Consider the following 17,951-nt stretch of genomic DNA (forward strand, 5'->3'; position numbering starts at 1 on the left):
CTTTGGATTACTTAATATATTATCATGCTGTTTACAACTACATGAATGTACTATTGCTGTGATTTATTACTGTTACTGAAGGTCTACGGCTCCGAACCGTAGTAAAGGGACCTCTGGCTAATACGGTGGGTTCTGTGTCGGCTCGTAGCTGAAAACTAGCTTTACTTTGTTGTCTGGGTCAACTTTGCTAGCGAGAGACAGAGAGAGGCGTTGAAAGGCTGCTCCAACAGAACTTATTGTTTCAGAGGAAAACACGAACACGGTGTACAGTCGAGTCTTAATAGCTTACTTACAGCTGGGCTCGTCAGGCTCTCTTCTTGGCTGCAGTGGTTATTATTATATTTACATGCTTCCAGCTCCCGTTTCTGCTCGATGACAGCTCGTACTTTTCCTTTTTCTCCCTCCCTCGCTCACAGACACATAACGGGTATGGCAGTCCATTCTCCCTGCAGCACGGACTACACTGCCTATGATGCTACATTCTTTAGAGCTATACCTGTAGCATTCTGCCTATTAGCTTAGCACAACAACAACAAAAAGGCCTCTCTCACCCAGGAAACACGCAGAGAGAGAGCGTCACCCTGTAACCATGGCAACCTGCCGCCTGGAACAACAGAACGTAGCTGTCAAACAAAACCCAAACAGTCCTGACCCGTCACAATATGAAACAGGGAAGTACCGCCGTGTAATCCATTTATTTCAACAAAGTAACTGTATTCTAAATACCACCTTTTTAAACGGTAACTGTAACGGAATACAGTTACTCATATTTTGTATTTTAAATACGTAACGGCGGTACATGTATTCCGTTACTCCCCAACACTGATGGCTGTGAACAAAGAGAAACTTGTAAATAACTCATGAAAGAATAACGTTACGTTGAAACCAAGCACACCATTGTTTTTCTTGTGACATTACCAATAAGTTTGATGTGTCACATGACCCTCTTCCTATTGAAAAAACAAAAGTTGTATCCAAGATGGCCGACTTCTAAATGGCCACCATGGTCACCACCCATCTTGAGGAGTTTGCCACCTCACATCTACTAATGTGCCACAAACAGGACTTTAATATCACCAACCATTCCCATTTTATTACGGTGTATCCATATAAATGGCCCACCCTGTAGATCAAGTGTCACAGCCTGGCTCAGTGGAAGGACAGATCAGGAGGCCACACATGACATATATATATATTATATATATATATATATAACTTATATATATATATATATATATATATATATAAGTTAAACATAGTAAAACTAAAATAACCATGAAGATCGATGAATTCAGTAGTGTATGTAGTGTCTGACTCTCTCCAGGCTCCCCAAATGAGGAAGCACCGAGAGACCTCACAGTGTCACACAAGCTAGTCAGTAATTTATAAGTAATTCATTCATCAGCACCTGCAATGATCAAATAATGTTTGTGATGCTGAAAAGTAGCATTCTGCATAATGTGCATGTTTACTTAGTACAGCTTATGCATTATTAAGCTATTTAAGCAGGGTTACTGTATAACTTTTTACTGAGTAAAAGACTTCATTTTAATGTTTTTTCCAATTTAAAATGAAATTGTGCAAAGATAAACTCCTGTGTAGCAGTGAGCTGTAAAAGTCATGACCATTGTTTGTATATTTGTATCCCCCACAACGAAAAGGGAAAAAAGGAAAAAGAGGGAAAAAAGGAAATCAGGTTCTGCCATCAGTTGTTTTCCACCGCTTGGAGGAACCTGTGTATGTGTACAAAGCGAGAGCGAGAGAGGGAGAGCGGGTGGGCGGGCTCTGGCGCAGCTCCATCCCACCTCGAAAATACCAACCAGGTGCTGCAGCTTCTTCCTCCTCTGCTGCCCGCTGGCCTCCCACATGCTTGTGGACGTGAGTCGCTTCATCGCTGCTTTGACGGAAGCCTGCGGCAGTGAGCAGCTGCTATGTGCTTCCACTGATTGACGCACCGCCGTGCTGGATTCCGCTCGGACGGACGGACAATAGGCAGCCCGGTGCAGCAGCAGCTTCTCGTTCTTAGCCGGGGAGCTTTTCCAGCATTCCTGTCCGGGAATTCTGAACTCACCGCGGCTCCAGATGGCCGGACACGGCTGGGGAGACTGGTTCGAGAGGGAAGAATTTATCGGACAAATCAGCGATATCCGAGTGCAGAACCTGCAAGGTAGGAACATCTCCGCTACTGTAGTTTGAGTCCACAGAACAGTGCGGATGGCCTGGCCACGCATGCACCCGCACAGTGCACACTGAGTGCCCGGGAACTCACTTGCGTAGAAGATCGTTTTATTCTGATGTGGGGAACTTTTCTTTTGTTGTATTTGGCTGCTTTCACTTGAAGGTTCCAAACTTTCCAAACGGAGCTCACAAACGCTTTGTTCCACACTGTGCGCCCAGGAGCCTCGCAGACTCAGCGACCCGGTGATCTGCTGTGTGGAGGCTTTTATTTACTGTGTGCACTTTCAGTGTACTCGACGTATGCGGTCCCTGATAGGCATGCTCTTTTCAACACTAGTACACTAAAGATTATTTAAAAAGGGAATGATCATAGAGCTGCAGTAATTAGTTATTTTATTATTGGCTCACTTATTTGAATCATTTGTCTAATATTTGAATCCAACATAGAATCACTGAAGTGGTCACACAGTAACCCCCCCCCCCCCCCCCCTCTCTCTCTGTGTTTATTTTCTAAAACCATCCAATCCCAGTAGTTGATTCAGGTTCACTTCCTGAGAATAAATAACTTCCACTAAATCAGAGTGCACTAGTGTGGACACTTGTATGTCATCACTGGGTAAAGTACTGCTGTTGCGGTCTGAATGAGTTTTGTACTGGTCTATAATGCTCCTGCAGAAATGTGGGGAGGCATCCGGATATGAACCTGCAGCTCAGGTTGAGGCGTCCTGACTTCCTCAGTATGTATTAGAGCCAGCTTTTCAAGCAAACATCTATGTGTTCTTGTCTAATAAGTTATAACACTTCTGTAATTGGAGTGTGCTTGAAAGCCAGTGTTAAAATGTGAGTTGTCTTAAGATTGTTTTTCATGTCACACATAAAGCAAAAAAGTAACATAACAGTTTTCATAATTTCCCTAAATACTCCTCAGAAAAAGCAATCGTGTGGTTTTTATCATAAGAAGGGGGCATGAATGTGTGAGCTAACATGTTGTGGATTGATTCTTGCAGACAGCTCTGCTGCCTGTGTAGGTGCATTACACTCTATTTTTCACTCCTGTGGGTGTAAGAGTGGCTCTCTGCCTCTTCTCCAGAAGCAGAGCACATGTGAAAAAGCAAAGCCTGCTGTGAGTAATTTAACACCACTGTTGAACAGTGAAAACATCTTTAGATGTTTAATTCCACTGCAGTCACTGAAAATCTCTTATTTAGCTGCCAATCGACCTGAATAAGAGCCAAACGTGTTAAATGAAACCAGGTTATGCAACATGATCAGAAAGGTGTGTTTTGTTATTGTGACACACACATCTATGTTCGGTCTTTCTCAACCACCTGCGGCGTTTCCCATTTTGACCTCGGGACTTCCAGACCATACTCTGTATGGATGTTCCTGTAAACTAAACCGGCCACTTGGTTAATATGTTCCATGTATGCTCTGCCTGCTAGCATCTTGCACCCTGCTGTTATGTGCTGGATTGTCTCTGGAGCATCTTTACACAGCCTGCATCTGGGCCTTATCTGGTGTTGTAGACCCCAGCCTCTATTGATCTTGTACTTGGAGCTTGTTCTTGTGCTGCTATGATTAGTGCCTCGGTCTTTCAGTTCAGGTTTGTTCAGCCACTGGTAGGATTTCTGGATATCAGCCACTTCCTCTATCTGCTGGTAGTACATACCGTTCAGGGGCCTGTTCCTCCTCTTCTTTCTCTGGTTTCTGCTGCCTGAGGTATTTACTCAGGTATACTCAGGTTTTTGTAAGGATAGAAAACAGACACAGAATATTATTGCACAGCATACTAGCAAATCCACCAAGAAATCATGAAATAAAAAGAAAATAAAGGCACAGGTATGAATCTTACTGGACTGTTGTGAGAGGATTCAAAATGATTTAATCACGTGCATCATGGTTTGGTACAATCTAGACTCAAAGCGACAGCAGGAGTGTAGTTATGTGTCCAGCTCATAAACCCAAGCTCTGCTGTCTCTACGGGAGCATGTGCTCTAATGAGAAGCCCGCACATTCTCAGCCATTCATTCCTATGTGGTTTTAAACAAAGCTTTTCCCGTGAACATGGACATGTCAATTCCACCTTCTTAAAATGCGCCAGTTTCACGCTTTTGTCCCTTTTCTCTGCATGAAAGCTCGATGAGCAGCTATCACTTTAAAACAATGGCCTGGAGGTTGTTACATAACACAAAATGAGAGGGAGAACGAGAGAGAGCAGCTCTCTGTGCATAACAATATTGAACGTTCCCACACATCCCACACAGCTTGCTGTCCTACCTCACTGGGATGTAGGTTTCTTTCTGAGTACAGTTAACATTGCTGGTTTGCATTCAAGTAACACATTACTAAAGAATTACTTTCTGCTAGTTTATACCATAAACATGGGATGATGCTAAACTTGATTATGATGTGCTGAATCCTCATTTGCTATGAGTGTGATTTCATTTAAATGTACGACTGTCTACAGAGCTGTCGTCACATTCCTTTGACATTTATCCCACGATGACCAGAGTTTATTTTTCAGGTTGTTCACACTCATATCATGGGTCACAACACTTCTAATCTTTGCACAGTTGTCACAGGTGTTCCTTTTTGATAACAGTACGAGTCCCACTATATGTTCTCTATTTGACCCTTTCCTTCAAACACATGCTGAACTACCGTATTTCCCGGACTACAAAGCGCACCTGAATATTAGCCACACAAGCTAAACTCAGGGAAAATCCTGTTTTGTACATACATTAGCCGCACCTGACTAAAAGCCGCAGGTGTTTCAATGTTGACTTATCATATGTAAGAGAATATGCACAAAGCGAATTGTCAGGAAAGAGATGGCTGTTTGGAGACACACCCCTTTTATTAATATTTTGAAAAACAAGTTATGGGTATTTGCATAACTTTTTAGGTATATGTACAAGTACTGGTAAATACAAGAACGAAACATGTACTGTGCTTCATAAACGAGTAACAAATGTAGTACATAACAATAACCTACAGCACACCAGAAAAATAGATTGTCCTACCTTTTAGGCTCAGGTGCAGTGACACGGCTTTAACAAGAAGAGAAGTCAGTCATTCACCACCATCTTTCTCTTCTTCCTGCACTAAAACCACCAAAGTCCTCTTCTCCAGTGTCGGAAACGAACAGGCTCAGGATGGCTTCGTCATCCACTCTCCGCTTCTCTCCTTCGTTGTCACTTTCAAAACCAAACAAATCCTTGTTGTCAGTGTCAGAGTCGAACACCCTCTGAAGGGCCGTGGCGGTGTCCTGCTCTCCATCATGCAGCAGTCCAGCCCTTCGAAATCCGTTGGTGATCGTGGATGTTTTCACACTTTTCCACGCTGTCAGATTCCACTGGTGGAGTTGGGCATAACTTGCTTTTCGCAAGTTTATCGACGCTCGTCATCCACGCCTCCCGCTGAACACGTAGCGCTGCTTTGAAGTTTGTTTTTCGCGCTACTTCGTACGGCACTACGTTGCCTGGTGGATGGACATGTGACCAACATACCACTCTTGAACCCCAATCCTTCCGCCAGGCAACGTAGTGCCGTACAGCAGCGGAACAAACAAAACAAATCCTCTTACGATATCACAAAAATCATGGACAATCCATAGAAAAGCCGCACCCGACTGAAAGCCGCAGGGTTCAAAGCTTGTGCAAAAAGTAGCGGCTTATAGCCCGACAATTACGGTATATCCTCATGGCTTTTTCTGTGGTCTGCTTGATGTCAGGAAATTATTTTGGGGGAAAAGTATCAATCTCTGTCAAAGAAAGATGGCAAGTTTAAGAAAGCATAAAGGATGAGTTCTCGAAAATGTATTTGATCGCTGTCTCCTGATGCTCTAGACTAGCCTCGGTTACTCATGTGAAGTTCTTGAGTTGAGTTTTGGTGACACTTCTCAGAGCTGTGGTCATCACTGTTGCTTCTGCACTTTTTCCCTGAAAGGTTTTTTTCCTTCTAGTCAACTTTACGTAAATATGCTCTGATAAAGCATCCTGTAAACAGGAATGAGCTTCCTTTGGCTTTCCCTGTTTATGGAAGGTGCCGATAGTCATCATCTGGACAACTGTCAACTTTGCAGTCTTCCCCATTATTGCCATCATCTGTACTGAGGTAGAGACAGGTGCACAGTATTTATACAGTTTAAGCAGAAATGTACTGGAACTTAATAAACGTGGATAATAACAATAATAATAATAATAATAATAACAATAATTAATAATATTAATAAAATAAATGAAGAAGAAAAATAAAGAATAGTGGTTTTGTGATTTTCATGAGAGAGATATAATCTATTAATATAAGATATAATCATAAAAGTTAAACAAAGATATATTACATAAGAAATGTTGGTATATTGCTATTAATGTGTAATGAATATTAAACGTACGTCAGAATTAATTTTTTTTAATTAAATGGTGAAAAAACGAATATTGAACAATACTCAGATTTTTGAATGCATCATTGTATTTCTTATTGATGCGTTATAGACATTATAGACCAGGGGTGAGAACTCGAGGCCTCGAGGGCTGGTGTCCTGCAGGTTTTAGATATCACCGTGAGTCCACACACCTGAATCACATGATTAGTTCATTACCTCTGGAGAACTTCAGGACATGTTGAGGAGGTCATTTAGCCATTTGAATCAGCTGTGTTGGATCAAGGACACATGTAAAACCTGCAGGACACCGGCCCTCGAGGCCTGGAGTTCCCCACCCCCCTTACAGACCCTCATATTGTCTGTGTACTCAGGTTCATGGGATCCTGTACTGATCCTCGTTGTTTTCAAGAGAACTGACGGGTCAGTAGGCTGTGATTTTTATACACGAAATGATTCTACCCAAGCATAGCCTACAAGCGTACGCAGATTGGGTGTGCAATAAAAGATATTATAATGTACCACAGTCGGAAAGCAACCCTGTTCATAACACTGAGAGCACAGAGTTAAACATGAAATTACCATGATAACCACCAATGTTGATTCATAGCACAGGCCTGTGATCTGTGCATTACTATTTACAGTCAGACTAGAACTGCATCTAAATTTAATTTATTTATTTTTTGTCTGATAGTGTTTGACTCTGGACAGTTTAAACGTTTGTCTTTTGCTCTGCAGGAAACCAAAACCTGGTTTACCTCAAAGTCACATAACACTACTCAGACTAACAGCAACCAGAGAGCTTCCAGTACCGGCAGCTTTTCCCTTCAGTGAGTCTGCAAGCTCAGAATCAATTTAACATAGTTACACACTTTTAAAATCTAATCTGGGTTTGCACACGCTTTGGTAACCCCTGTCACTGGAAGTGGAGGAAGTGTGCGACTGCTGATGTTTATTGCTTGACAAGTGGGTCAGAATGCAGCAGGAAGCAATAACAGAGTTCACTGGGAACAGGAGAACTGTGGAAAAAAAACAACAACAACAAAAACTTCAGAAATCAAAAAATAAAGCACCAAAAGCATCAAAAGCACCGTCAGTAACTGCAGTGACTCTTTTCATTGTTTTTAACACTTCAGCTCTTTGTATGTTAGAACCTTGCTCTCCTCCGTGGTCAGCTCATGGACCAACAACACAAGCAGAGCGGCCCAGACTCCAGTTGTAGCACATGCTTTGTGCATTGCCTCTATGTGAGAACAGAGCTCACTGCAGGCAGACGGACAGGGACACACTCTCACTGCTCGACCATAACACCAGCTCGAGTCTCCATACACTCACTGCTATGAGGATCCTGCAGGTGAACAAAGGTCCCGTCTTTTGAGTTCATTCTTTTTTGCATTTCCTGGGGGCAAAGCATGTATAGACTTTAGATTTCGCCTTGATACAGTAAAAAAGCTTTCACTGCACAAACACTCTGTAGCCTGACACTTATAGAGTAATAGACTCCTACTTTGTGTGTGCACATTGGACACAGCATAACAACCAGTCAGCTTTAAAGCTTGTGCTGTATTCACATACAAGCTTCTCCCTGAGCCAACAATGGGAAAATCTTTGTAATTAACAAGGTGCACATTTCATTACACTGCTCTAACACTCGTGTATACAGCCTTGCATCCGTTTTGTAAATGTACTATAATATGCTCAGGTGTGAGCACATTCCACAAACACAAATCGGCCTGCTGACTGAAATATACATTTGAAAACATCCAAAGGATTCAGTTAAGCTTCAGCTCAAAGACACACAGTGAAACAGAACAGAGGGCAGCAAAAGACAGAAGATTAGCTGTAGTTCAGGAGGCTGGGCTGGACATCTGAGTGAAAGGTTGGTGGTTCAATCCCTAACTGCTTCAGTCTATAATCTAATGTATAATCTTGGGCAAGTTACATTCATCTGAGTGTGAGCGTTGGATAGAAAGTATCAATGTAGAAACGAAGGGCTCGTATGAATGGGTCAATTATGTCGTGCTGTATAAAGTGCTTGGAGGCTCAGGTAAAGTAGAACAGTGCTATATAAGAACCAGTCGATTTACCACTGACTTTACACTGAGCTGAAATGAAATACTAGCACATAAGTCAGGAAATGAAATTTGATCATTGTGCTTTTGCCCAAGGAAGTCTATAAATGGATTTTTGGATATTTATTACAGGTCAATAGAGTTCCAGTTAGAGTAATCCTCTGTTGTTTTAACAGAGATGGTAACGATTTTAGTCTGACAAACTAAAACAGAAGAGTGAGAGACACACTTAGATACAGTGGGCTGACATACTGTATGATTAACATGTTTGTTTTGGAGGTGGGAATGAAAACTCTGTGACATCATGATTAATGAAGCGAAAGGACACCAGAGGGTTAGTTTACTAGAATGGTGCTGGAATCTTTATCATTAAAATCTTTCATCCCACCAAAGATACACAGGCTTCTGTTTTTGTCAGGATGTTTGACTGATTTGAATACTCTGACAGATTCATGAACAGAATCTTTGAATGATTATTAAAGAGCACTGGCTCGGTAAAGCGAAAGTGGGAAGGTGCAGGGATCTTTTCATTACAGGTGCGCAGCTCTAAAAGGCAAAACAGGATGCAAATCTGTGAGGCTGCATAACTTTGAAGAGAAAATCTTTCCTGCTTTCATGAAAACTCCACAGTGGTTGTTTATCATTCATGTTAAGAAGGCTTCTTCAATTCAGAGGATAGCAAAGTATCACAGTATGATATCTTCACACATTACCAAGAGCTGTGCGTGGCTGGACAGTTGGCTAAGAACAGACAGATCAGAATATTGTGACTTGATCAGATTTCTCAGAGCTACTGCTCTGTGATCCTGATTCTTGTTTCATTCGCCCTTTTCCTCACGCTCCCTCGCCTCACCAGGACCACTTTGCTTCCTCTTTTACTTTCTCACCACTGATTGGCTCTGGAGTTTGTTCCTTAATGGACCTCACCTGGCACACATTATATAAAGACTGCACTCACTGCCAGCTCACTCTTTTCACTCCCACATGGGGCAGCAGCTGAGAGTTAGCAGTCCATGTGGGTGTCCCCTTAAGTTAAGCTATCACTGATAATAACGAAATAAACGAGATATCCTGCAACAGATCGATGGTTGTTTCATTTTGCGTTCTGACCAGAGGACATAATGATGATAAGTTCAACCTTCTTATGAACCTCCTAATTAACAGTATTGCGATGGCGGCTGGGCAGAGTGAAGCAATCTCTCTCCTCAAAATATTGATCTCAGATGAGCTCAAGTCTCAGTGACCTTGACTTTAAGATCAAGGTCAGAGGTAGAGCTGGGCGATATATCGAGTTTTTAAAAAATATCGATATATTTTTATACGAGATATAAGATGTGACAATATCCTTTATATCGATATAGTCTATGTTACTTTATAACTATACTTGTGGAGCCGCAAGTTTGCCTCTCTTTCGTCCACTTTTGTCTTTATGCAACATTACTCGGCCTCGCCCCTCCTTCACTGAACACAAATCCCCCTCCTCCCCCATCGCTTCACCTGCAGGAAGCCACAAGATGTACACGGCAAATCTCCGTTAACGAGTTACTGCGCATCGCCCCGTGCGTGGGGCTGGACGCCGTCAACGCGTTAGCTAGCTAACCATGCTAACGAGCTAACCACGCTAACGCCATGCAGCCCAGAGGCGCTGCACAGCCTAAAATCCTTTCATTTTCTCAAAAGTTGACAGCGCGCCTTATGTATGAATTGTGGTTGTGCTTGATGGCCGCGAACCGATTTTATGTGGTACACAGCGCTCAGCAATCTGTCAAAAATGTTTTAGTACGACTTTGCTAAGCTACGGTGCTGCACCGGTTGATGGATTGTCAGAGCATTACGGCGACCGAGGAGCCTCGCGGAGTGATACGTACTGTGCTTCAACGTAATATTACCCTACTGTGTATAAGGACCATAAATGGCACCTGTTAAGAGACGTGGTTACGAAGAGGATTTCAAACTCAATGCTGTCAGTCACACAGTAGAAGTTGGGAACAGAGCAGCTGTGAAATCTGTCTTTGTTACTATGCTCTGCGTCTTTTAGTTTACATTTTGACTGCACAATTGTGAGCTTTTTGTTATGCACAAAAACAACATAGTTTTCTTTTATTTATGCAACATTATTATTTAATAAATGCTCATAATTTATTTTTGAGTAAATTTTATGTACATCTATGCTCTATGTTAATAAAAGTGCCTGTGTGACATCTGGGACACAGCTTTGACTAAGAACTCTCTTTTTGTTCTTACTTTATGGCTTAAAAAATATCGAGATATATATCTTATATCGCCGTCCAGGTAAAAAATATCGAGATATGAATTTTGGGTCATATCGCCCAGCCCTAGTCAGAGGTCAAGTGTTCTGAAAATCTTGTGAATGCGATAATTTATTTTATTTTTGGGGGGGCATTTTTACCATGATGAACTACTCCATAACAATTTTAGGAACTTTCAGAAGCAGACTTGGACTGCTCAAAGTAAAATAATCAAAGCAAATCTGTTGCATCCCTAGTAAATACTACCTATCAGTTTTGAACTGTAACTGTAGCAGACTTTAACCAGAAACAAAATTATTCTTCACTCTAAAAGATAGCAGATTGTGATATCCCTTTACATTTACTGTAGACTGGAGAGCATCAGGTTTTAATTTGTCCAAACAGACCAGCTTTTTCAGTGGAATCTCCTTTTGCCCAGCTGTGAATTATAACAAAAACTCATCTTGCCCAGTCTTACTTTAACTTACTCCTGTTAATGGCTGTGTTTAACATAGTAATTACACAATGAATGACCACTGAAAGTCTGGAAGAAGCTCCTTTTCAACATTTATTCCCACTTCCTTGTCTAAAAATAAAGTGGTGGGTAATGTAAGCCTGGTTTTGCTCAGTTTTCATCTGCAGTCTGTGATTGGCCTGGAAAAGCTGGTTTTATGACGTGCACATGATTCCTTGGAGCCTGACAAATGGCCTGGTACGGACACATGCACTGAAGTAGAGCTGCCTCCAAAGTAATGGTGATGAGCCACGTGCCTCATTGTTACTAAGAGATGATGCTCTCAGGTTGACTTGCCGCCCCCGGGGGTGTTCACTGAAGAGGTGTAAGTGCAACAGAAAAACATCCACCCAACCAGTAAGCAGGGATCGCTTTTCAATTCTCCACATATTCAACCTGAGGTCCTTCTCCTGATGCTTCACTCGTTTCTTTAAGCATCCTTCATTTTGAAGCTATTGCCTCAGTTTTTGATCAAAACTAGTGTTTGAGCTTTCTTGAAGTAGTGGCTGGTTTGTATAATTTGCTGGAATTTAGATGATGTTTAAAACAGGCTGACATGAGCCAGTTTATACTGTGTTCAGCTCTTATATCAGTTCAGAATCACCCTCTGATTTCGTATGATGGCCCAAGGGTTAGGTAGCGTGGTCACCCCATGATCGGAAGGTCGGGGGTTCAAATCCACTGAACGGCTACCCTGAGGTACCCCTGAGCAAGGTACCGTCCCTACACACTGCTCCCCGGGCTGGATTTGCGTCCGCCCACTGCTTCACTGAGTGAATGGGTTAAATGCAGAGAGAGTAATTTCCCCACAGGGATCAATAAAGTGGACATTATTATTATTGTTGTTGCTGCTGTTGCTGCTGCTGTTGTTGTTGTTGTTTAATCACAAGCTGTTGTGTTGAAGCAGAGTTGCACACTTCTCTGCAGCTTCTATCCTCCTGTTATCCCCCCAAAACCCCATCCCCTTAGAGACTGTGTCAGCTCCCAAACAGACAAAAAACAAACTAAAAGTTGTCAACAAATGACTTAAACATAAGAAATCACAAAGAAAGAACAATATAGTATCCATATCTTCACAAAAGATTAAAACATTGAAATGTGGATTATTAAACATTAAGTCCCTGTTAGTACACGAATCAGTAACTGGTCAACAAATCGATTAACCCTGCCGTAGAGAAACTGGGTTACAGCAGGATGATTACTTGTTGTTGTTGTTACTATTAACAAGTTTTATTTGTAATCATCTATCGTCCACATGGGCCTAACCCAGAGTTTCTGTCTGATTTCTCAGACGTTTTCAGTATTAGTTCACAGATGTTGGTGTCATTGGCAGCAAACTGTATGATGTTCTGCTTTCACTTCACCTGAAATGTTCATTCAGCCTCCTGTGTCTGATCTTCTGATACAAAGACACTTGGCCCATTCGACCATAGCTGGTTGTGTATCAGGGCCTTTGCTGTTTGCCCTCTTGTGGGAAGGTCAGCTGGATTAACCTTCCCCAGGATGTGTGACCATGAAGATAAATTGGTAAGCATCTGGATGTCGGTCACTCAGTTTGTGACAAATGATTTACACCTTTGTGCAGAACTGCAAATCCATTGTGAAGTGATCTTATTTTATCTTGGTTTCCTCAGTCTTCAATAAGATGATCAAGTTGTTTCCCAGTCTTGATCCAGTCAGGGCTTCCCATGAGCTCCGGACGCAGCATTGTTATTTATTTCTTATTTATTTTTTGGATGGATTTAGATGCGACCAAGCTCATTGTTGTTTCTCCTTCTTGTTTTTTAGCTTGCAGATATGCCACAGCACTGTAGGCTTTCTCACTCCATTCACAGAACACATGTAGTTCCAATTCATAATTATTTTGCTGCATGCTGGTTTGGTACCACCTTGGTTTGGTGAGCCTGTTTCCATTCTCGGGCCAGATCTGGTGGCAATTCTTCATCCCAGGAGAGCCCCCTCTCCCACTTCCATTTCTTGAAATGCACATGATGCTAAAGTCATAAGTGCGTGTTGAGGAATGCAGAACACTTCCTTTAGTTCCTTTCCTCTCTGTTAAAAACCTGACTAGTGCCTTAAGGTCAAAGGTAAAATCGTCAGTCTTTGGCCTCCACACTGATTCAAGTACTTTAAGTGGTTTTCCATTTGTCTCAGGTGCCAACATGTAGTTTGCAGAGCTCTCCTCATCCATTTGCAGAGCTCCATCAGCAGCCAGTTTTGTTTGTTATATGATGTGCTTCTTCAACTGAGTGTGTACTTGAAATGAATTCATCCACACAGAGTGACTCCCTTATTGTATTCACAACTTGTGGTTTGCATGTTTCATATTGCTTTAGGTGTCTTTGAATCCTAGCCACAAGCAGAAATGGGCTTGGTGTAACCCCAAACACCAGTCTCGTCATCCTCAGAATGCGCAGGTGTTCATTCCTTTTACTGTCGGTGTACCTGAGAGCCACAAGAACCTGCCAGAAAGGCAACTTTATGTTTCTACATCTAATAAGAACAATGAGCAGATCTGGATTCAAGTTTGGCTCTGTAAGTAAGCAACCATTCAGCAATGGACAGCTGTCTTCATGGGACGACACATCGAGGACCACTCTTAATTTGGTGGTTGTTTTGTCCTCTCTGAGCACTACATGGTGAGGCATATAGTATCTTACAGTATCTGTGCTGATGTTATCTTGTGTCGCATCTTCTGCTATGTTCTGCTCTAAATAGTTCTCCACCAAATCTGCTGAACAATTTCTGTTCACTGGGAATGGCCAAGGACACTTGTGGGGTCTCCACAGCTTTTATTACAATTTTCTGCCTAGGATGCCAGATATTTTGTAGCAAGACCTTTACTGTGATTCATTTTGATCTTGTGGGAGCAAAGGAGCCAAACATGTGCATACATTCTGAATTTTTATTTTGTTTGATCCATTTCCCTTCCATGCTCATCATCTGCCACTCTTGCAGCTTCGGCTGTGTCACAACGTGAATCTTGTTTGCTCATTTCTCCTGGGTTTCAGCATCAAAAAATGATGTAGCAAATTCTCTTAGCCAAATGGACAGGACGTCAGCTATAGAGGCAAATGTCTTCAACATGGCGTACAACACAAGCACAAAATATAATGGCTTCTTGATATTCTTAATCTGGATTACCAAGCATTTAGGCCCATGGCTAGTGTTAACTTAAAGTCATGATCAGAAGTTTAAATAAACAGGACAAAGACTGAGCTGTTTGGCCACAATGTCAAGAGGGTTAAAGGTGAGGCTTTAACACCTAAAAACACTGCACCAGCAGTCAAGCACGGTGCTGGTTGTGCAGTGTTTTAGGCTGTATGGCTCAAAGCACAAAGTGGATGGAATCATGAAGGAGGACAGCTTTATGCCTTGATGATGTCAGTTATGATATGGGCCTCCAGTATTATGTGGTGATGTTGTTGATGAACATAAAATTCTCAAGTCTTCTAGAAATGTTGAAATAAAAAATAAAATCTGACAAAATAGTTGTAGCACATTTTAATATCAGTGAGTAGCTTAAAAAGCTTAAAAAGTTTGTGGCAAACACGTGTGATTTGATGTTAATTTGTAAACCAATCCTCACTGTCAGTTTTATCCTCTCATCCCATGACACGAGAGATAAGCTTAGTCAGTCAGAAACATTTTTAAACATTAACCTAATAAATGGCTTCCTCGAGGATTTATTGATGCTTGCAGAGGAACAGGTGCAACTCATGCACCAACATCAGTGACCACATTAAAAAAATAGTCTGGGGCTATTTCTTTGTTTGACTAGCGTGCCACGTCAGAAAGGGAGGGTGTGAGCATATTGGCTTACTGGTGAGTGTGAAAGACATGAGCAAAGAGATTAATAACTGATTAACAATCATGGACGCTAGTAGTGCTGGCTAGCATACAGGGCTGTGCATGAGGGTGGGAATGCATGTCTGTGTCTGTGTGTGCCTGTTTGTCTGTGTCTATATGTCAGGTCGGGTCTTAGACTTCACCTCTCTGGGAACTCCAAGGCCCTCCAAAGTGTGGAGGCCTATCTCCCCTCACCACACTCCCTGCCGGTGACTGATGCCCTCAGGGGTCGGTGCGTTGGTGGTTCTTGGTGTCCGGGGCTGGGCGCTCAGGTATGTACCGGCTCACTCCCGGTGACTACTTGGCGGGGCCTGGCGCCTGCTGCTCGGTCAGGCCTCTTCCGGGGCGCGGGGGGCCCTCGGGCCTCCGGCCTCTGTGCCTGCGGCTCGGTTCACTCTGGCACAGCTGGCTGCCGGCAGAGCCGGCGGGCACGCCGGTGCAGCCCCCTCTAGCTTCTGCCCGGTGGCTACTGGGTGACCCCTCATCTGGGGATCCTCAGCCCTTCCCATGAAGGTGGCACGGATGCCCCTCCGGTGGTCCTCCTTGGGCTCTTGCACTCTGGGGCCTCTGGATGTCTGGGGCCTGGATCTCCTCCATGCCTGCTTCATGCCCTGGGGGACGGGGCTATGGCTTTCTACATCCTCTAGCAGACCATTACATGGGGAAACCATTTGAATACAAGCGCGCCGATCCACACAGGTGTGCACATGGGTGTTCACTATTCGTAGACTTAAATCACACCTTTCTTGGCTGCTACTTCAAAGCACATTGTGCGCTGTCTGTCCTGCGTGCTGCACAACAACATTCAATATTTAGTATTTACTGCTGTTTACACTTAGCTAGATTAATGCGATGGTGTTGTGTATAGTATGTTGCATTGTTTTTTTTTTTGTTTTTTTTTTTGCTTGTTTTCTATTCTTTTTCTCTCAACAGGTGATCCCGGAGATATTTTTTCTTCCCCCCTTTCTCACTGTCCCTCTCCCCTTCTGTTTTTCTTTTCCTTCCTCTTTCTTTCTCCCTTTCCTATCCCTCACTCATGTCTGTCCCGTCTGTAACAACTGAAAATAAAATAAATAATAAAAACAAAGGTCGATCAAATGGACCAATACGGCAATGCCATGATGATCCATTTGGCAAAATAAATCCATTGGGTATCCTTGTTGGTCTTCAGACAACAATTCTGACGGCTAAAGAACCAAATGGGACAGGCGGAAAAGAAGAAGAAAAAAAAAAAAAAAAAAAAAAAAAAAGCATACAGGGCTGTGTTGAGTCTGCATCATTTTTATTATTATTTTATAATCCTTTTTCACTCCATCCACAAAAAAGGAAGGGGTTGTTCCATTGGCCAAGTTATGTGGACCAGATGTTACAGATCTTACAATTCAGTTTTATTTAGACGGCGCCAAATCACAACCACAGTCACCTCAAGGCGCTTTACTTGGCAATGTAAGGACCCCACAATAATAAAAGTATGGACATGGATTACCAATCCGTTTGAGCACAGCAGAGTGTGTGCTCTAATTGTTTAGATAGCTACCTTACTACGAGAACAGACTGAAAGCACTCTCCACACCGCTGTGAGTTGACCTCTGTATAGGGAGCTAAAACAAACACTCGGTTCAGATCAGTATCCAGATTGTTTTTCTGTGTGTTTACTGTGAGACAGCCACAGTTACCTGAATTCAAAGGTGAGACCTTTGCACTGTGAAGGGCGTGCTTTCAGGTAGGGCTGGGTGATAAAACGATTAAAAGAATTATTGTGAAATAACTTTTCCTGGACAGACAAGAACGGTACTGCGCTGAACAAATCATGGGGTTGGAACAGAGTTAGAGCCATGCCAGTTTAGGTAGATTATGAGAAGCACATGTGCTAATGTTCGATATACAGGGTGGGCCATTTATATGGATACACCGTAATAAAATGGGAATGGTTGGTGATATTAAAGTCCTGTTTGTGGCACATTAGTATATGTGAGGGGGCAAACTCCTCAAGATGGGTGGTGACCATGGTGGCCATTTAGAAGTCGGCCATCTTGAATACAACTTTTGTTTTTTCAATAGGAAGAGGGCCATGTGACACATCAAACTTATTGGTAATGTCACAAGAAAAACAATGGTGTGCTTGGTTTGAGATGAAAAGATGAAAGAGAGAGAGAGAGAGAGAGGAAAGATGAAAGAGAGAGAGAGAGAGATGAAAGAGAGAGAGAGAGAGATGAAAGAGAGAGAGAGAGATGAAAGAGAGAGAGAGATGAGAAAGAGAGAGAGATGAAAGATGAGAGAGAAAGAGAGAGAGATGAAAGATGAAAGAGAAAGAGGGAGGAAAGATGAAAGAGATGAAAGAGAGAGAGGGAGGAAAGATGAAAGAGATGAAAGAGAGAGAGGGAGGAAAGATGAAAGAAAGAGAGAGGAAAGATGAGAGAGAGAGGAAAGATGAAAGAGAGAGAGAGGAAAGATGAAAGAGAGATGAAAGATGAAAGAGAGAGAGAGAGGAATGGTGAAAGAGAGATGAAAGATGAAAGAGAGAGAGGGAGGAGACAGAAGATGAAAGAGAGAGATCGAGATAAAAGATGAAAGAAAGAGAGAGATGAAAGAGAGAGAGAGAGAGAGATGAAAGATGAAAGAGAGGAAAAATGAAAGATGAAACAGAGATGAAAGAGAGAGAGAAGATGAAAGAGAGGGAGAGAGGAAAGATGAAAGAGGAAAAATGA

At 42.5% G+C, this 17,951-nt stretch overlaps 1 protein-coding gene and 1 long non-coding RNA gene across 5 annotated transcripts in view; both read left to right on the plus strand.

The window, feature by feature from the left end:
- The first annotated feature begins 1,786 nt into the window (after positions 1-1,786).
- clmna (calmin a) overlaps positions 1,787-17,951 on the plus strand; it is a 45,814-nt gene continuing 29,649 nt past the window's right edge. For 3 of the 4 annotated variants that reach the window (XM_085142658.1, XM_085142659.1, XM_085142660.1), the window contains exon 1: positions 1,787-2,167. In XM_085142658.1, coding sequence (XP_084998784.1) covers positions 2,083-2,167 — 85 coding nt within the window. In that variant the 5' untranslated portion in view covers positions 1,787-2,082. The remainder of the gene's footprint in view (positions 2,168-17,951) is intronic. The other variant, XM_085142657.1, reaches the window with a different exon arrangement.
- LOC146496821 (uncharacterized) lies at positions 2,174-16,355 on the plus strand. The gene is made up of 2 exons (XR_014871078.1): positions 2,174-9,900; positions 10,978-16,355. It is a non-coding gene; the product is annotated as an uncharacterized LOC146496821 (long non-coding RNA).

The sequence above is a fragment of the Neolamprologus multifasciatus genome, chromosome 19 (assembly GCF_963576455.1).
Source record: "Neolamprologus multifasciatus chromosome 19, fNeoMul1.2, whole genome shotgun sequence".
NCBI lineage: Eukaryota > Metazoa > Chordata > Actinopteri > Cichliformes > Cichlidae > Neolamprologus > Neolamprologus multifasciatus.